At 40.4% G+C, this 21876-nt stretch overlaps 1 protein-coding gene across 1 annotated transcript in view; it reads right to left on the bottom strand.

Moving 5' to 3' along the window:
- Positions 1-531: 531 nt before the first annotated feature.
- Pdzd8 (PDZ domain containing 8) overlaps positions 532-21876 on the bottom strand; it is a 63291-nt gene continuing 41946 nt past the window's right edge. The window contains exons 13-16 of the mRNA XM_080267507.1: positions 17789-17962; positions 14145-14333; positions 13507-13716; positions 532-672 (exon numbers count right to left, since the gene is read on the bottom strand). Of these exons, the coding sequence (XP_080123633.1) occupies positions 553-672; positions 13507-13716; positions 14145-14333; positions 17789-17962 (693 nt within the window). The 3' untranslated portion in view covers positions 532-552. The remainder of the gene's footprint in view (positions 673-13506; positions 13717-14144; positions 14334-17788; positions 17963-21876) is intronic.

Raw genomic sequence — 21876 nt, 5'->3', positions numbered from 1 at the left:
TAATACAAACACAGACAACTAGGATATGTTAAAAGTATATAATGTAACCAAACACGCCGCATCAAGAAAGAAATTAATGCATTATGACATTGACAGTATAACAAAAACTTTAACAACAGCCACCTCAGGCCTTATGTGTTGGGTGCGTGCGCGTGCACGCACACACACACCACACACACACACACACACACACACACACACACACACACAGCAAATGCATGAGGCCTTAGATAAAGCCCAGGAAAATTAGAAAAATGACTAGAAAAATACGAAAAATTTTGCCTTGACAAATTCGGAGTATTGGGATTTTCAGATTATTAGTGGCCAGATTAAAGGACTTTTACTGTATCAGCTAGCCAGAGTAGAATCTACAGAATATAAAGATATTCACTTAACACTATAAACCTATCTTCATGGACTACACTAACCTGTCTAATAAAAAATAAATCACATACCTGTACTGTAATTACCTATACTGTACAGTATATAAGTTCACATTGCTCCTGCTAAGCCTCAGTCATATGATACAGGACAGTAAAAAGAAAGATGATGTCACTCCTCTGCTTGCTTCCCATCTTTCTTAGGGCACTCACTGCTGCTGTTGCTGGAACTGTTGCACTTCACACCAGGGTTCAAGTCATGCTCTTTCATTTTTTCTTCACTAGAATCGTCCTGTGGAGAAAACGGGATGTATAGTTACATGCTTGAAACTCAGGGATGAGTGAGGCTGGTCACTCATCTTAAATGTGAGGACCAACTTGCCTAGCCCTGGGCTCTTACACTCCACTTGGGGCAACAAGGGATTGGATGATGGATAGATGGATGGAAGGCAGGCCTCTTATTCTGGGCTGTTATATGCACTCTACCAATGGCTATTGGAGTTGATCGCCCTGCATCCCAAAGTAGAGTGCAGTCAACATCAATACAGAGGCAAGACTTATATATTACCCTCTGCACTGTATTCATTACTTGCTTCAGAAATTAAGAGAGAAAAAATTTGGAAATCTCTCCTTCCGCACTGTAGAAGTAGTAGCTACAACCCCGGACTCATGTGAACGTGAAACCAACCAATTGAATCTGGTGCTCCTGGCAAGTTGTTGTTGTGTTTATTAGTAATATAAGCTCCTCACCTGTGTAGTCCTCGAGAAAGCCACAAGTCCAGCCACCCACCACACTCCTCACCCTTTCCACTACCCTAACCCACCATCCATCTCATTTATTCACTCCCTCCCCCCACACTTTGCCCACCCAACCTACCCATCCGCCCACCCTTCCCACTCCATCTAACCAGCAACCTAACTGCCTGGCCACAGAGCCCTACCAACAGGATGACTGATATGTTAGCAAGCATGCAGCAGCTGCAGCACCAATGCCACCACCACACAACAGCACTGCCACCACCACCAGCAGCAGCACCAATGCCACCACCACACAACAGCACTGCCACCAACACCAGCAGCAGCACCAATGCCACCAGCAGCAACACCAGCACTGCCGTCAGCAAAACATGTACTGCCAACACTAACATCGGCACCACCAACATTGCCTGCACTACCACTACCACCACTGGCACAAACACCACCCCTGCCAGCACCAGCACCACTACAGCCAATGGCATCACAATGTCAAACACTGCTTCACCATCCACTGACAGCACCCGCTTCATAGCACTGAGACCAGTTGTAATATTTATACCAGAGGAACAGATAACATCAGTACCAGTGACAGTGGCAAGCCTGGCACCAGCAGCACAAGCACCAGTTACATTAGCATCATCTGCACTGACATAACCTGCAGGACTGTCAGCACCAGCACTAGCAGTGGAACCAGTACAAGTGGCATGGCACCACCGGCACCAGAGGCACTGGGAAAAGCAGTACCTAAATCATTACTGGCACCAACACCACCAGTCCCAGTCACAGAAGCACCAGCAACACAAACCTCAGCAGCAGCCCAGTCCTAGCCCTTTACAGTCCCCTAATGGAAATCTAGTAAGTGACCCACATGGAAAAGCCAAACTTCTTGTTGACGTTTTCTCAACAAACTCAACCCTAAATACAGAAAATCAAAATATTCCTGCACTTGATTTTGATTCCCCTCAAATACCTCCTTTCACGATTCACACCAGATACATGCAAGCTGTATTACAGAATCTCTCTGCAGACAAAGCTACTGGTCCAGATGAAATTCCCTCAATAGTACTTAAAAATTGCTCCTCTGTTGGCTCCTGTATTGGCAAAAATTTTCCGTTTATGCATCCGTACCTTAAGTTTCCCAGCCTCTTGGAAAGAAGCAAATATCCATCCTGTTCCTAAAAAGGGGGCAACTTCTGATCCACCAAACTGCAGACCAATTGCAATAACTTCCATTCTCGGCAAAGTTTTTGAGACACTAAATAACAAACACATAATCAAGCATCTAGAAATCAATAAAATAATCAATGATCAGCAGAATGGATTTAGACAAGAATGTTCAATTGTAGACATTCTTTGCCTTCTTAGCCATCAGATTAACAAAACAATAGACCAACATGGTAAAACACACACAATAGCACTTGCTATATCAAAAGCATTTGACAGTGTATGGCACTGGGCATTAATGTCTAAGATGTCACACTATGGTCTTGCATCACTGGTTCCTCTAATTTCTTCTTACCTTCATAATAGAAAAATACGGGTCATGGTAGATTGAATTTATTCTGTTTCATTCCATAAATGCTGGCGTACGTCAGGGATCAGTTTTGGCGCCAACCCTCTTTCTCATTCATATAGGTAAATGATCTCCTATCTGTCACTCGCAACCAAATATACTCTTATGCTGATGACCTGACCCTTCATAGTTCTTTCACATTTAGTACCTCCTTTACACAATTTGATATTAAAAATTCCCAAATAAACACAGCAATTTCTCTGAACCAGAACCTCTCCAAAATTAATCAATGGGGACAAATAAATCTGGTCTCGTTAAATGCTCAGAAAACTAAATATATTAATTTCTCCATGAGAAAGAATCCATCAGACTCACATACCGGTAATTTTAAATGATGACAATATTCCCATATCCACTACAGCTGATATCCTAGGTGTTACTCTAAACCCCAACCTAAGCTGGACAGCTTAGGTTAAATCCCTTACTAAAAATGCTTCCAAAAAATCGGGACATGTACAGAATTCGTAAGTTCTTCACTGATGAGCAGATGGCCACAATAAACAAAAGTCATGTGCATTCTCAGATCGAATACTGTTCACCACTGTGGAGTGGTTGCATTGAGGCAGTTGGACAAAATTCAAAATAAAGCCATTAGATTAATACAATAATCCTGCCATTATGCAGGACCTTCATCCATTATCAGTATGTAGAGATGTTGCTTCTTTAGCATTATTTTATCGGTATTTTTACCGTAAATGCTCCGACGAACTGGCTTCAATTGTGCCTTCCCTTCACATTTTCTCCCGAAATACTCAGGCATCTAGGAGCGCCCATGAACTTACTCTCTCTTCCCCCGCAATGCAGAACCTCTGCTTATCAAAATTCATTTATCCCCAGAACTACTATCTGGAATTCACTTCCTGGGAGTTGTTTCCCACAAACATTTTTAATCCACTTCAATTTAAATCAAGTGGGGTTGGTGGAGGATAAGTGTCCCTCCCTGTAAAACAATTAACTCTATGCCGTTGGCCACCCCGTTTGGGATACATGGCGTCTGGCAATGAATGATAAATTTAAATCCAGTTGTTATAAATATTTTATGAATGGAGGATGCCTTTGGGCACATGGACTTTTTTTTTTTCTTTTGTTTTTCCTTCCTCCATTCATTATCTTCAAAAAAAAAAAAAAAAAAAAAAAAAAAAAAAAAAAAAAAGCATCAGCAACAGCAGCCCCAGCCCCAGAAACAGCACCACCCCCTGCAGCTACAGAAGCAGCAGCCCTATCACCAACCCCAGCAGTAGCAATAGTGCTAGTCCCAGCAGCAGGTAGAGCATCCCTAGCCCCAACCCATGCAGCAGGCAGAGCATCCCTAGCCCCCAATCCAAGCAGCAGTCAGAGCATCCCTAGCCCCAACCCAAGCAGCAGCAGTAGCAGCCCCAGCCCCAGCAGCAGCAACCCTAGCTCCAGTCACAGAAACAGCAGCAGCAGCAATAGCCCTAGCCCTAGCAGCTCAGTTTTAATCCTAATCCCAGCAGCAGCAGTCCAAACTCAATCTCCGCTCCAGCAGCAGCAGCAGCAGCCCAACCTTCACCCCAACATCCCAGCCAGCTCCAGCAGAGGCAGCAGCAACCCTAGCTCCAGCCCCAGAAGCAGCAGCAGCAGCAACCCTAGCTCCAGCCCCAGAAGCAGCAGCAGCAGCAACCCTAGCACCAGCCCCAGAAGCAGCAGCAGCAGCAACCCTAGCTCCAGCCCCAGAAGCAGCAGCAGCAGCAATAGCCCTAGTTTTAGCCTAGTCCCAGCAGCAACAGCCCAAACTCAGTCTCAGCTCCAGCAGCAGCAGCCAACCCTTCACCCCGGCCCCAGCAGAAACTGCCCAATCCTAGCCCCAGTCCCAGCAGCAGCAGCCCAACCCTAGGCCCAACCCTAGGCCCAGCCCCAGCCCCAGTAGCAGCAGTCCAGCAACGAAGGTGGCAGTAGCAAAGGAGGAAGGTACAGAGCAGCAATTCTCAACCTTTTTCAGGTCATGCCTCCCTTAACCTTGGTTTCAAATGGATACCCAACTGAATACAGGCTGCATCAGCCCTTCTGCAATTCACTATCCCCTTTTCAAGGGATAGGAGGGGATGCTGAGGGACATTTATATTTTAACTAGAATATGATCTGTCTTGCAATACAGAACTTATTGGTATTTTGAATTTTTTCTCTATACAGCCGGATTAGACAGAAAAACAAGCAAGAAGGCAACCAGGCAACAGACGTGAAGGAAAGAAACCAATTAATAACACAGGTGCTTTGAAGGCTGAAACAGACACAATATGAATACTGAATATAAATTATTAGTTCATCATCTCCCCAAAAAACCCCCCACACACACACGCACTTCACCAAGCCACCCACTATTTTTTCTAAGCCATCATGCCCTGCTTAGAAATTGCTCATGCTCCCCAGGTTAAGAACCACAGGTATAGAGGGAGGAGAGGGAGAAGTTTGGATGCATGATGAGGAAGAGGTGGCAAGGAAGGACAAGAGAAGAGTGGAAGAAAATGCAGAGAGGAAGAGCAAGCAAAGGGAGGAAGGAGACTGGAGAAGGAGGGAGGGAGGTCATGCTAGAACTGAGGCCATCACAGACTACACTCTTCATATGCAGCTCCATATAACCCTCTTCTTCACTTGTACAGTCAAGTCATTCATCTAAAAAAGCCAATGCTGGAAGTGGTAATAACTCCCATGTCAGTCTCCTCCTCCTCTTCATAATACCTCCCAATCCTAGCCCCTCACTCTCTCCTTTCCCATCATTTACTTCATTTCTATATTTTTCTCATAACCAGTCACCTCCCACTAAACTGAAGTAACTATATTTAATGTAACCCAATTCATCACCTCACCTCCTAGCCTAAACTAACCTAATCTATCCTTACTTAAACCAACCTCTCACCTCTCACTGGCTGCCCTCCTAGACTAACCAAAATTCTGTCTTTCTTTCCATTGCCAGACGCCTTAATCCTGTAAGGGGTGGCCACAAACAAATCGCCTCCATGTCACCCTGTCCCCCGCCATTTCACTGCCCTGCTCCCAGCTCACCCCCCCCCCTCTCTCTCTCTCATATAACTCTCCCTTCCATCCCTCCATCTCATCCTTGGCCTCCCTCTCCCCCCCTCCACCTCACTCACATACACTCTCCTCATCAGTCTCTTACCTCCATCCTCTCCACATGGCCAAACAACCTCAGTGTGTTTCTCTTAATGCTTCCTATCACATCCACATCCACACCACAATGCTCCTTCACTTGCTCATTTGTCCGTCTGTCTCTCCATGTGACTCCACATGTTCCTCTCAAATAACTCATTTCGACTACTCTCGCTCTTGACTTCTGTCCCTCCAGCAAGGTCCAAGCTTCACTTCCATACATTAGAGTTGGTATCAAAATACTGTCATGTGGTAACTTTTTCACTTCCAAGCTCACTTCCCTGTTTCTTACCACATGCTTTCAAGGAACCAGCAACCTTTCTTCCTTATTGTACCCTTTCAAGCACTTCATCCTCTAAACCTCCATCCTTACTCATCACACTACCCAAGTATTTAAATGCACTCACATTTTCCATTTCCTCCTCATCCAACCTCACCATACATTATATATATATATATATATATATATATATATATATATATATATTTTTTTTTTTTTTTTTTTTTTTTTTTTTTTTGTACTGTGGGATGTAATTTTTTACTCCTGTTTCATGGAAACCACAGAATTTTCTATATATAACATTTTAAATTTCGTCCTCTAAGCTCCTTTTCCCAATCTATTTCAAAGAAGTACTTCTTCAGGTCACGGTAGTTGCCCTTTTTGTAGGTTAGATTCTTTTTGTAATTCTCATTACTAGTAACTGTCATATGCAATCCTGAAGTTACAACTTAATACTTCATGGTTGCTTTGGCCGAATGGAGGGTGATACATTATATTGTCGGATCATTTTGTTGCCGAGCAAATATAAGATTTAGTACTGATGGATCATCAAGACCTTTTTTTTGGTGTTTTCCTTTACATGTTGTGTTAGGAAAATCTCCTGCACAAGATCCAGGAGCTTTTGATCCCAACAGCTTTCACGGCTTCTTACATCTAGAGTACTGTATTCCAGTTTATATATTTAAATTGAAATCTCCAGTTAATATAATTCTTTTACATTCCTCTTCCATTCTGTGTAGTAACGTTCTTAAACTCTGAACTGTACTTTCTGCCAGGTCTTAATATTCGCCTCTTTCCTAACTGTTTGTTTTGGGTGTTTTGGGTGGCATGTATAAATCTGCCACAATTACTTTCCCTTCTGATGTGTTAATCTTTAATGCAATCAGTTCTACTTGTGAGGGTATATCTAGTTCTATTTCTTTGACTAGTAGATTTTTCTTTGTTAAGATTATAATTCCTCCTCCTTTTCTTAAATTACTGTCTCATCCCCACATATTGTATTCCTTTAACTTTAGAGTATCGTTTGATATCTTTAGAGTTAATTTTGTTTCAGTTAGGCAAATATGTGGTTCCTTTTCTTTGGTATAATCTTTCATCTCTAATAATTTAGACACCATTCCATCTACATCTGAGTATATCAACATAATCATCTTGTTTACATACTTGCCACAGCTTGTGTTTACTACTTTTCTTCTTTTTAATCCCTATTGGTTATACCTCCAATCCAGTTACTTTGTAATAAAAAATTCACTCTTCTCTTCCTCTGATCTTTCCTCGCACTTTGTTTTTGCTTCCTCCCTCATCTCCTTTAGTATTCTCAACTCCTCCTTAGTCAGGCATATTTTTATCCATACTTTTTTTTAATTCCTCTTTTTCCATGAGTTTGATTGCATTTATTAGTACTTCCTCCACAGTGTTCACATTCTGGGAGGTTACTTTCAGGGGACTTGACTTATTTTCCTCATATTTCCCTAGCCTTTTGTGTTCCTCTATGTCTTTATCACAGATTTCCTCTGATACTTCCTTCAATATGTTCATTATATTTGTCATCTCCTATTTGTCTCTCAAAATTTTGTTTCTTGTTACTTCTTCATCTATACCATTGATTACTACAGATTTGTTGGTCTGCTGAATCTTTGACCATTTTGGGTTTTTTAAATTATTTCTTTCACTTCCTTTCTAATGTTCTTTTCTCTGACATTTGTTTCTAAGTCATTCCTTACTTTCACCATTTCAGCATACATTGTGTCTGCATTATCTTTATAACTTTGCATCACTTCATTCGCCTGGGTTATCTTCTCTTCAGTATCACTACTTTGGTTTATCAGACTGCTTGCTTGCCTAATTGTCTCTGTATCATTTCTGAACTCCTCCATAATACTCTCATGGTTGACAACTGTACTTGCCATTTCACTAAACTTCCTTCTAAGTGAACCCACCTCGACTGACAGGTCATCTATTGCTGTGTCTTTTTTGTTTAATTCCTTTACTAATTTTTTATTTTCTTCCTTCTGCATGCATAACTGCTTCTTAATTTCATCTATTTCACTTTGAAAATTTTCCCGAGTTTGTTCATTCTCTCTATTTATTTATTATGTGTGTCCATTTCAAACAGTTTTGGGTAGAAATCATCATCCTGTTACAGTATCTAGCTTTATCCCTTTTCTTAACTCTTTCCATATTCACTATGGTGCTCATCTTGTGCTACTTGCACTCAGAATGGTAAGTCATACAAGTTTGCATTTCCTTGCTACCCACCGACGGACGACATCCAGCTGTTGATGCATTGTCAGCGAATTCTTGCACTACTAGGATGCATTCTATTAATTGGACAACACTTTTGCATATACAGTACTTGCTCTACTATATTAGAATATCATTTAGATTAACCTAGAACAGAACTTGACTCATATAAAGATACTATTTAGTTGTGGCCAAGGGTGGCCAGCACGGAGCGAGGTGATATGTGTGTTTCTCTCTCTCTCTCTCTCTCTCTCTCTCTGTACCATCTGACACAAGTTTATACCTGACTGCCACAGCTCCATGACATAAGGCTGCTGCCAAGGTATTTGTTTCGAGTTTCATTCTAACCACAAAAATATTATGTTTAGTTCAAGCATTACCATTTACAACAGTCAATAGAATCTGGGATATGATCATATCCTTGAAAAACAATTACAGCCTTAGTTCACATCTAAAAAGGTGGAGAAATAAGTGCTGGAGTCTAGGGTCTCTGGGTAAAAACAAACATCTGTATAGTTTTCATCATTATACAGTACAGCCGATTCCGATACAATTCTGATTATCGGATAATTTTTCCCCTCCAATACCGATACCAATACTAATCAGCTTCTGCTTGCCAATTTAACACCACTACCCATAATGTGTGCTAATTCAATATCAAATCAATTTTTATTACTGTAAAATGTACAGTAGGTGGTGGTGACCATCATCCACTCACTTGATGTTGTGCTGCCTACTTCTTCCTTAGCCTTTATCATTATTTTTTTGTGCCTGCCCTCCTCTCTTTCTGTTTCTCCTATCTTTCCTGTCACTTCTTATTGCTTTTCTTTCATTTACAGGTGGCTTTACATTGAGTGACAAGCCAAATGGTTTCCTGTAAGCCAAGAAACCATTTACAATGCTGGGTGGTAACCATATATCCAAACCATTCGTGTTCCCTACGTGTCAACAAGTGGGCTGGTGGAGGGTTAGTGCCTCTTTCCATAAAACAAATAACTCAAAGTCAAATGGCTACCCCTTACGGGATTATGGCGTCTGGCAATACATAGACAGAAATGATTTTCAGAGCATTCAGATCAAATCTTATATGGCTAACTACACACACCAAACAGGAAATATAAACTATATAACACACAAATCCTTCACGACCCTAATGATTGTACCATTTACCCTAACAACTATGGCATTATGTTTCCAGGTCCACTTCCCCATGTACAAAAAAAAATGGGAAAAATTTTTTTCTCAAAATAATTTTTGCTCCTATGAAATGAAAGGGTACATGGACAGGCATGGGAAAAACGAGTTCATTATCTATCTTCGTTCGGCCATGATGAAGTAATGAGGACATATGGGAGAAATATGTAGCATGCCCATTTAAAAAAAGCTTGCTCATATAATGTACACTCGGAAGCACTAATTTCTCCCCCCCTAGTAGCCGGAGTCGCGGCCAGTGAGAGACCAGGCGTTCGAACACCCCACAACCACATCCCCTCCCCCAACCCCAGTGGCAAATGTTGTTGGACAAATGTGGAACGACCAAAGCTGGTGATCTTACAATGTCATGATTGTTTTTATAGAGAATCAGAACCAGTAGGTGTAAGTATATAAAGGTATTTAACGTGTATTACTGTGCTGTTATCCACAACATATGAAAAAGGAACGAAAATGAAAGAAGACCTACATTGTATTATGTGTTATTGTCTGTAATAGTTACGTCCTATATTATAATGTTACAAATAAGTATAGTATAATGAACAGCATCTGTTGAAAGATATGATGTCTTTTCTCACACATTCTCATGCCCACCACCACCACCACCACCCTTCTCTCTGGGTTTATATCAACCAAACACCTCTCTTATCCTCCTGTCCCCCACTCCCACGCTTAGTTAACCAACATAAAGATATTGATGAAATGATCCGTCAGGTATTGATCATATTAATATTAGCATACACCTCAGTATTAAGCACCAACAAATCATTAACATATAATACTTCGATAAACCTGCCAACTATTTCATCTTGTTAGCTGTTACGTGACATATGCACTGCAAGTTTGACCTTGTTACAGGGACATACTGCTGTTTATTGCTAACACAGGTTATGGGTGTTTTTGGACGTCCATCAATTCATATTAACGTGACAATTTAAGCCTCACATTATAAACATGTAAGGTTTATATTCCTGTCACTACCGTATTAACCAAACGAATCAGGGATCGGTTCTGACGAACCACAAACTCTCTGCTTCAACGAAAATATTTCGACCTCTTGTCACAACAGTGACAAAATGTCACAATGTATACGACTGAATGTGGGTCAGTCGTCTACATAATGACATTGTGTCACTGTTGTCACAGGAGGTCGGAATATTTTAAATAGCAGAAGAGTTTGTGGTTCGTCAGAACCGATCCCTGATTTATTTTCGATCTATCCATTAATGACAGGAACATAAATCTTAAGTGTTTATAATGTAAGGCTTAAATTGCCACGTTAATATGAATTCATGGGCGTCCAAAACCACACAACCTGTGTTAAAGTAAACAACCGTATGTCCTTGTATCACAAGGTCCAACTTGCAGGTGAGTATGTCACATAACAGCTTACAACAAGATGAAATAGTCGGCAGGTATACCGAAGCATTGTATGTTATTGATTTGTTGGTGCTATACAGAGGTGTATTATAAGTAATAATATGATCAATACCTGACAGTCATTTCAGCATATCTTTGTTTACGTTGGTTAATAATGGAGTGTGACTGGTGGACGAGAGGATAAGAGAGGCGTTTGGTGGAGGCGAGAATCGAGAGAGATGGGTGGTAATTAACGATGAGAATGTATGAGAAAAGACATCATATATTTCAACAGATGCTGTTTACAACACTATACTTATTTGTAACATTATAAAATAGGACATAAGTATTATAGACAATAACACATGGCACACTGTAGAGGAAAGGCGCGAAAATGAAAGAAGACCTACAGTGTGCCATGTGTTATTGTCTATAATACTTATGTCCTATTTTATAATGTTACAAATAAGTATAGTGCTGTGAACAGCATCTGTTGAAATATATGATGTCTTTTCTCATACATTCTCACTCCCGCCACCACCACCCATCTCTCTCGATTCCCGTCTCCACCAAACGCCTCTCTTATCCTCTCGTCCACCAGTCACACCCATTATTAACCAACGTAAACAAAGATAGTGCTGAAATGATCCGTCAGGTATTGATCATATTATTACTATAATACACCTCTGTATTAAGCACCAACAAATCAATAACATACAATGCTTCGGTATACCTGCCGACTATTTCATCTTGTTGTAAGCTGTTATGTGACATACTCACCGCAAGTTGGACCTTGTGATACAAGGACATACGGTTGTTTTACTTTAACACAGGTTGTGTGTGGTTTTGGACGCCCATGAATTCATATTAACGTGGCAATTTAAGCCTTACATTATAAACACTTAAGATTTATGTTCCTGTCATTAATGGATGGACGAAGCAGATCAGGGATCGGTTCTGACAGACCACAAACTCTCTGCTTTTTACGAAAATATTCCGACCTCCTGTGACAACAGTGACACAATGTCATTATGTAGACGACTGACCCACATTCAGTCGTATACATTGTGACATTTGTCACTGTTGTGACAAGAGGTCGAAATATTTTCGTTAGCTGAGAGTTTGTGGTTCGTCAGAACCGATCCCTGATTCGTTTAGTTAATACGGTAGTGACAGGAATATAAACCTTACATGTTTATAATGTGAGGCTTAAATTGTCCGCGTTAATATGAATTGATGGACGTCCAAAAACACCCATAACCTGTGTTAGCAATAAACAGCAGTATGTCCCTGTAACAAGGTCAAACTTGCAGTGCATATGTCACGTAACAGCTAACAAGATGAAATAGTTGGCAGGTTTATCGAAGTATTGTATGTTAATGATTTGTTGGTGCTAATACTGAGGTGTATGCTAATATTAATATGATCAATACCTGGCCGGATCATTTCATCCAATATCTTTATGTTGGTTAACTAAGCGTGGGAGTGGGGGACAGGAGGATAAGAGAGGTGTTTGGTTGATATAAACCCAGAGAGAAGGGTGGTGGTGGTGGTGGTGGGAATGAGAATGTGTGAGAAAAGACATCATATCTTTCAACAGATGCTGTTCATTATACTATACTTATTTGTAACATTATAATATAGGACATGGTAATACAGACAATAACACATAATACAATGTAGGTCTTCTTTCATTTTTAAGTTCCTTTCATATGTTGTGGATAACAGCACAGTAATACACGTTAAATACCTTTATATACTTACACCTACTGGTTCTGATTCTCTATAAAAACAATCATGACATTGTAAGATCACCAGCTTTGGTCGTTCCACATTTGTCCAACAACATTTGCCACTGGGGTTGGGGGAGGGGATGTGGGTGTGGGGTGTTCGAACGCCTGGTCTCTCACTGGCCGCGACTCCGGCTACTAGGGGGGGAGAAATTAGTGCTTCCGAGTGTACATCACAGCTAAAATTTTTCCATCACATGATGTCTGTTGCAACTATAGGGTTAAAACAAAATTCCTACCAAATGAGAATTAAAAAGAAAAATGCAATATACAGTAACTGTAACAAAGCAAAGACTTTATACTTTCTTCAGGTAAGATAAAAGTAGAAAATTTACCTACCTCAAAATGCCACATATCAATGGTACTTCTTGTCAACCCTAGAACTGTTCATATATGTGGCCAGGTCTGATAACTGACTGTGGGATGTGTCTAAGAGAGTTCCTCTCAGGGTGTTTGGCAATAATCACCATTCAACAGTCATAAGAATTTAAACGACAATTAACCCCATGGATGTTTATCATGTCTGCTGTCAGTGGCTTGGTGAAAAAGAAACAGAGACAAAAATTTGCCTACTATTCCATTGAATCTATTTCATATTTAAGGCATGTCAGTCGTTTTCTTCCTAAGCACTTCATATCAAAATCATTAACTGACAGAGAAACATACCAAACCTCTCTGCTTGGGAATATTAGCCAGCAACAGAATGGCATCACCAAATAATAATTAAGAACAAACTGATGATAATTATTAGGTAAATTCTGTGAACACAGCAGACTAGCACTATACCTGAGTTTGAGTGTTGCAGTACTGAAGAGCAGTGCAATAGTGAAGAGTGAGAAGAGCCAGTGCCTGGGTTCTGGCATCACACTGTGAGATTTGGAGGGATACACTGGCACGAGTGAGGGAGTCTCCAGCTTCACTTGCCTCTCGTTCCTGTTTTGCCAAGTCCACTCTCACTTCTCCTTCATTGTCAATAGCAGACTGTAACTGTCCCAGCTGAAATAGCAGAAACTCCATTAATATTTATGTGTTATCTTAGTATTCTTATCATCATCCTTGAGGTTGGACCATATGAATGACTGAACATAATCTACAAACAATCTTGAAAGCTACAACTGAACCATATCTTTCAGGAACCTGTGCTAAACATTCACCCCACAAAAATTGCCCTTCCCAGAGAGGCACAAGCTCACCTAGCCATGAATACTATGAAGTGGTCATAAACCTTCTCTGCTTCATTATTAATTTATACTACAATTCTCAAAAAATCCACCATACTCTCACTATAATGCAGCCCTGCATATCATAACATACTTACTCTCCTCATACAACAAAAGATCTCTGGGTGCACCCAGATGAAGTGGCCAGTTTCCTGCACTCCACCACCACCACAATGCTTGAAAACACTGCTTAATTATGCTTACCGTTAAATTAATCTTACTGATGCGCTGGGGTGCTGGAAGGTGAGCATAGAGGTCCCTGGCAGAGTCCCTTGCAAGAGTGACAAGACGCTCATCATGTGGGAGAAGCATAAGGCGATCCAGTGCTCCCTGAATTGTGTCACCTTCATCCCACTCCACCACAAATGGGTTGGATCCTTCGCTCAGTGAAACCTGTCATACATATAGTACAGTACATAATTATCAGCTGCACAGAAGCAAGTTCAGTGATTTGAGAATGTAAACCATATGAGATGTAAACAATATTTTAAACCTGAAAATTATAAATGTATATCATTTCTACTTAAAAATAAATAAATAAACTAATAAATTATATGAAAAGTCTTCAAAACATAGGGATGTTTAGGGATTTTTCTTTGCTTCTAAATACAGTACAAAGCTGGAAAAAAAAATCATGTCCTCAACAACTGATGCAGTAGATAATTTGCACCCCCCCAAAAAAAAAGGGAAAATTGCCTTGCTGCTAAATTGTCTAAAAATAATAATAATAACTAATAATAATAACAATAACAATAATGTCCTTGACAAATGATGCAGCAAATCATTTGGGAGAAAAAAATCTACACTACACAGCTTGGAGCTGCAGCCAACAAAGCAAAACAATGTACTTAACAGTCTACTCTACTCATACTTCTGCTTGCCTCTGCAAACCTGTTAAAGCATATTCCAGTAAAGAGTTCTTTAACCTCTTGAATCCCAGTGATGTAATATATGGTTATTCTATATGCAAATTTTTTATTTATATTTGGGTCATTAGACCCTTCACAAAAAGAAGTCTCCAAACTGAATAAAACAATCTGGAGTATGCAAGAATAAACCAATAAAATCAGCCATCAGATTCAAAGGGCTAATGTTATCAGTAGTGGGCATGTCAACAGCCTGCAGCCAAAGCAGTTATTATACTGTACCTGTACACTGCTACACTTGAATGCAATATCTGTATATCTACTTTGGTACTCGTACGATCAGGAAAATTTTGATCCAAGCCAATTCACATGAACAGCAATTTTGTATGCAGCACACTGTACAGTGGAGGTTCAATTATTCTTATTAAAACATAAACTTCACCTCTCAAATACTCTGTAATCTTTCAACTATAGCAGAAGAAGGGTAGCTCCATTCCACCAGTTTTTATTCCTATATTCAGTTACAGTAAATTTCAGCAAATTATTAATATTTTTCTATTTTATTTCACTACATACAGAACTATTTTATACATGATGGGATACCATCTATGCACAATCATGATTTCACTCAACTGTATCCATATCCCTAACAACCAAAGCAACTACTGTACCAGGAAGAAGAGAAACAGAAAGAAGAAGAGGAGGACGAGGAAGAAGATCAGGAAGTGGAGGACAAGAAGCAGGAACAGGAGGGGGTGGAGGAGGAGGAGAGGATAGCAGGGGATCTAGACTTCAGCCATTTCACTGTTAATTCACTGAAAAATAAATAAATAAATAAATAAAATGTCCCCAAACACAGTCAGACTATCTGGAAATACTCATACTGAATTAAAGTATGGTCATAAAAAATCAATCAACATTTAACGAGAAAAAAGGTGCAATCATTAAACTGAACTATTCACGGCCCAGTCAATTATATCACAAGAGATGCCATTACAGTACTTAAGTAATCAGCTGCTTTGATGACACCAACATTCTATCTTATACCATACTGAAGAACTGTCTGAGAATAAGGGTATACTTCTGGCATCAGCCTACTGATAAGAATAAACTAAAAAACATTCTTTACATATACCACAGCATATATTCTAATCTCTGCCTTGTGCCTATATTGGCATAAATTTGTGCAGCCAACTAAGGTTATTATACAAACTACTACTGTTACTGCAAAGCTGTATGCAAACTACTGTAAAGGGGTGAAAATGCATGGATTCTAAGCAAGGCACAGCATGAGAAAAATTAATTACATCTGCACTGCAAAGATACAGAATTCAGCATAAAAATGTTGAAAACACTGATAAGTTTGTACATCAATCACCACAACATAACCAACTCTCAAAGTACTGTAATGCTGTAAAGCACATCTCGTGAGCCATAATTTCTTTTCACCCTCTAATCCTTCCCCTGGCTGGAGGGAAATTGTAGCCATGATTTTACACTGAACAAAGAAGTGCTCTTAAATTTCATGGTGGCAGCTCAAAGCTTTGCTACACTCAAGAACAGTTTGCAATGACACTTATTTGTGTAGAGCATTTTAGAAAAGCTCCAGTCTAAACTCTATAAATCTTTGTTTAGTACAAAATCCTGGCTATGATCTCCTGTCAACCTGATATATGACAGAGGGTGAGCAGAGGCCATGGCTCACACTTGTACTTCAAATTATAAAAGTCAACATCACACTGTAAATAACATCTACCCCTATTTTCCATCTAAATAAGCAGTGGATGTTTTTTTTTTTTTTTTTTTTTTGGGGGGGGGGGTAGGAGGAAGGGGGGACATGAATCAGAGAAAGAAAACATAAATCATTTAATCCTGTGTTGCCCCATGAGGAGCATAGCAGCCTGGGGCTCAACAAGTTGGTCCTGACATTTAAGATGACAAAGACCAGCATCGTTCATCCCTGAGTGGCATAACGTGAGCAATAAACCCCTACCATCCCTTGGATATAAACCTACACAGGCTCAATCCGGATGAAGCACCTTAATTACCCACTAAACCACCAGACGCCATTGTTTGGTTATATGGTTTATCACCCAGCGTTGTAAATGGTTTCCTGGTGTACAGGAAACCATTTGGCTTGTCACTCAGTGTAGAATCACTCACAGGCAGAAGGAAGAGGAAAGAAAGACAAGAGGAAGGGAGGAAAGAAGGAAGAGAGGAAAGGGCAGTCACTCGAGAGCAGCACTACACTGAGTGAGTGGATTGTGAGCACCCCCACCTACCACACAGGAGAAAGAAATCCTAGGTAAAATCTCTCCTCCTGTGTCAGGGACGTTAAGAGGCTGCTTCCACAGGCTGCCATATCCCTCTGCTACTATAAGAAGAGGTTTTTAGTTTCCTACTCCTGCCCATTCCTAAATGAAGAACTTGAAATCTATGGTATAAGGGCCAATTTAAAAAATAAATTATATAAACCACTGATCCTGAAAGCTATCACTGATGACATTTTGTGACTAAATATGCATTACAGGATGTACAGTACTATAATGTAGTGGCACTGAAATAATGTATGAGCAGTGTATAATATTTCATAAATTTCCTCAAGGACCTTAAATCATTTTAAAGCCATATTCATACATAGTGCAGCCTTGCATAAATACAGTATCTCTTGAAAGTGAAAGATTAAGGGTGTATCCTAAGTATTTGGAGATTTTGTAACACCCTTTTTTTTTCTTTTTTCTTTTTTTCTTTTTTTTTTTGTACATTATAACTCAATACCCTCTTGTAGGTTATTAATGCAAATCATGGCAATAATAAAATTATATAAACACCATACAAGAAAATGTTAAGGTGCAATATGCAAATGCAAAGTATACGATTACGGAAGAGGTGTAACGAAGTCTCCTTTGATGCCTAGAATATGCCCTTGAGTTCAAAGGAAGTATGCAAGTAAGCAAAACAACAGACAGGCTCTAACTGTACCTTCCTGCTATGCTGGGGTGAGTGGGGAGGGGAGGGAGGGAGAGAGCGAGACTGTGATCCACCAGGGGATGGGTTTGGGGGGGCCAGGTTATGTGCTGAGCCGGCACGCTTCAAACTACCCTTGCCGGCACTGGCCACCTGAGCAAACAAGCTGCTCAGGGTGCGGCGATTGCTCTGTCAGGTGCCAGAAGGAAAGGGTAGAGGCTAGCCACACTACATTAGCAAAAACCAGTAATAGACATTTTTAGAAAACAAACACTGAGGAGGAACAGCGTGAGTAGGAAAACATCCCTCTACTAGAAAAACTATCAATGTGCTATAGGGGTAAGGCATTTCAATAATATCAACACGAAAATACTAAAGGTAGGTGCAAATAATACATCGTGGCCAACAGCTCAACTACAGTACTTCATCAGTCTAATGAACTACCTATTAAGTACTGTAAACTATTTAAGAAACTTCCTTTAGAAATTTCTAACAATTTAACTACAGTAACTCAACAATCTACAAAGCTATCATGTCCAGTATTAAAAAGAATTTTTATAAGTTCCCTGAATAAATACAGAAGCTTTAAAGTATGAAGACTGGCCAAGCCTGAAAACCCTTCCCTATGGTATCATGTTGAATACCCAACCACTACTGGTATAGTGAAGAAATACTTTTTCTCCTCCTACAACATCCAAAGGTGTATGCTGGAAGAAATCTCATTTACTTCTCAAATCAGCATACACACAATACAGTATATGAGAGGATGAATATTATACTGTATGCCTGTCAGTACAAGGAGGAAAGTAATCAGACTCTGGAGATAAGGTTTTCATGCCGAAACTTACAATATTTTATACCAAACTACAGCTACCGCAATGGAAATTCTCTTATTCCCATGGTTCCCTACTAATGGGAATACTAGTTCTACACCAACCTTAGTTCGGATCCAGTTTCCCACCAAATTTCATTCCTCATGCAGAGACCCAATATTTTCTTCTGACTCTGGAATTTCATGACTCTGTGCCTAGCCTTAACTTTTTGCAGGTCACAAGCTGTACAAGCATGTGGACACCAAGTCCAGCACTGAAGTGGTGCTGACTACCTCAAGGTGACAAAGGATATGAGACTTTCAGCACCATCTTGATTTTACAGATCCATGGGCTGCTTGAACTATTTTGAGGAGGAGGAGGAGGCAGCAGCAACAGCAACCCCAGGCTCACCTAAGCATGAAACTGGTGAACTGCAGGCAAAAAATGCTCTCCAACTGCAGCTCATCATCCTCTTTTCAGAAAATGGGGAGGGAGTTGAAGTTCAGATTCACAGTAGGGAAAGCTCTGCATTACCCACCTCCCGAAGCACTGGTGTGAGACGGGCGAATGTGAAGCGGCAGCCAGACCTCATATGTCTGGTAACTGTGAGTGTGAAGCAGGGGGAGACAGGGTACTGGGGGCAGAGGAGGGTTTGGTGATAGGTTGGGAATCACGCATAAGTCTGCACTGTATGACTTGGACGGTGTGTTTGAGTTAATTTAGTAAGGATATATGACAATATGATGTTAGCATAAAAAAATAAAAAATAAAAAAAAATAAAATAAAAAAGTAGATGTCTGTAAAGTTAGTGTTGTCAGGAAAGTTTTGAAGTTTGCTGGGTTTGGACAGAGGTTTGAATGCTTTCATTCCCTCTCAACTAGCCTATAACGTGAGATGTTTCCCCAGGAGATATAATGATATAACATATATTTATATTCTGTGTTGAATCGAAAACAAAACTTCTATACTATATAAGCAATGTAAATTCTAATAAATTTGCTTAATTATTTATCCTCTGTCATCCCACAATAAACATACGCTGCAAACATTTCCAGTGTTATTCTGGTAATTAATCATCTCAAACTTAGTTAACGGTAGTGTGTAATAATAATAATAATATTAATAATAATAATTCACTCTCATCTTAAATGTCGGGACCAACTGCCTAGCCCCAGGCTCCTATGCTCCTCATGGGGCAATGTAAGATTGGACGATGGATGGATGGATAATAATAATTATAATAAACAATCTATGTGAGCGATTAACAGAATTTTCGTTTTCCTTTAGACAGCATGACATGGGAAGTCCTAATTATAAGATCAGTATCTGTAACTAGCACTCCTATCGAACAATAAAAAAACGAAGGAAAAGAAGCATACCTTTGACAGTAAATATATGTTTTATATATGCAGTAATGTAGACAGACTCAGAGAACAGTGTGATACCATACAGACAACATGCCGCTTTTGCACTTTGAGAATATGTTGGACGCATTATCACTGGCTATTGATACTGTGACGTGAGCAACTCTCCAAATCGTCCCACCCCGGCCACCCTCCCTCCCATTCACAGTTACCAGACGTGGGGTCCGGCTGATGCTTCGTGACTATTCGTCAACCACCAATGCCCTGAACAGTGGGTAATGTGGAACTTTCCCTGACTGTACAACCAGCCAGTAGAGTAACTCACTCACACTGAGGCCACTACACAAAAGCATTCCTCACCAGCCCCACACCAGAAGGTGAAACAATTATCCAAGAGAAATTCACAAATGCTGACATAGACACAGCAAGCAGTTTTCCTTTGACTCAACAATGTCTAGTGCAGGAGGGCAGCTACTCATAAAAAAGTTTATTTGAAAGAATTATACACATATTTGGATAATGGGAAGATAAAACAGTTTCTGGCTAAAACCATGATATCTTCCCTATAAAGTTTTCCAACTGTGCATATTCTTCCACTGGAAGAGCTCAGTGCACTACAACATAAAATGGTCTGAAAGAAAATACCTTGGGTGGGGGCGCTCACCATCCACTCACTCGATGTAGTGCTGCTCTCGGGTGTCTGTCCTTTCCTTTCCTCCTCCTTTCCTTCCTCTTCTGTCATTCTTTACTTCACTCTTTTATTGTCCTTCTGCCAACAGGTGACTTTACACTCCCTCTCCTATCTATCTTTTCTTCATTCTTTCCTCTTCCTTCTGCCTATGGGTGACTTTACACTGAGTGACAAGCCAAATGGTTTCCTGTACACCAAGAAACCATTTACTATGCTGGGTGGTAACCATATAACCAAATTTTGGCACCTGGTGGTTTAGTGGGTACTTACTGTATTGTGCTCCAATCAGACTGAGCCAGTGAAGATTTATATCCAAGGGGTGGTTGGGGTTGATTGCTCATGTAATGCCACTCAGGGATGAGTGAGGCTGGTAACTCTCATCTTAAATGTCGGGACCAACTGCCTAGCCCCGGGCTCCTATGCTCCTCATGGGGCAGTGTAGGATTGGATGATGGATGGATGGATGGAATGAAAATACCATGGTCAACCTTCAGCTTCCCCAACGAACAACTGGCCAGACAATCCAGCCAATGACATATTGCTGGACCATTATGCTGATACTGAATTCGTTTCGTTTTCGTTTTTAAAGGCTCCAACATGCTTGCATGTGTCAGCCTTGGTCACCTAATGGCGGCTCTCCACGCTGCACGATCCATTGCAGCCTCCCTGTTCAGTCCCTAAACCCTAAGGTCACACTTAATGACCTCGTCCCATGTCTTTCTCGGTCTACCCCTCATAACCCCACCCCCAATATTAACACATCTCACCTTCCTCACCCAATTATCATCCCCCATCCTCTGGATTTTGCAAGCTGAAGCCACTTAACGAGTAAACAAGATGAATTGTCCCAGGCCCTAAAGAAACACAAACACACCTTCTGAAAGAAGTCTGAGCAAGTACCCAAAATGCATAGGCAACTGTTATCATTGCAATAATTATTTGACAGTCACTCTAAGCAACACATCAGAGATATTTTGGTAAACAACCTGACACTGTCAGTGAAATTACTTCAGGAGGAGGAGGAAGAGGAAGCCACAAGAAAGGGCTACGGTGGTGAGGTAAGTGCTGAGGGTGGGGAGGTGACCAGAAACAGATGAACATGCACACCATTGTGGAAGTGTTAAACTGTAGTAAAAATAAATTAAAAGAAATTTCTCAGCCCCCACACTCCTTGTGGGCTAATAAAAAGTCAAATTTTACATCACCATTACTAAAGAACTAACACCCTAGATTTTC

This window comes from Coenobita brevimanus, chromosome 24, assembly GCF_032717465.1.
Source record: "Coenobita brevimanus isolate Jiangsu-jjx chromosome 24, ASM3271746v2, whole genome shotgun sequence".
Taxonomy (NCBI): Eukaryota; Metazoa; Arthropoda; class Malacostraca; order Decapoda; family Coenobitidae; genus Coenobita; species Coenobita brevimanus.
This window is presented reverse-complemented; position numbering and strand designations above follow the sequence as displayed.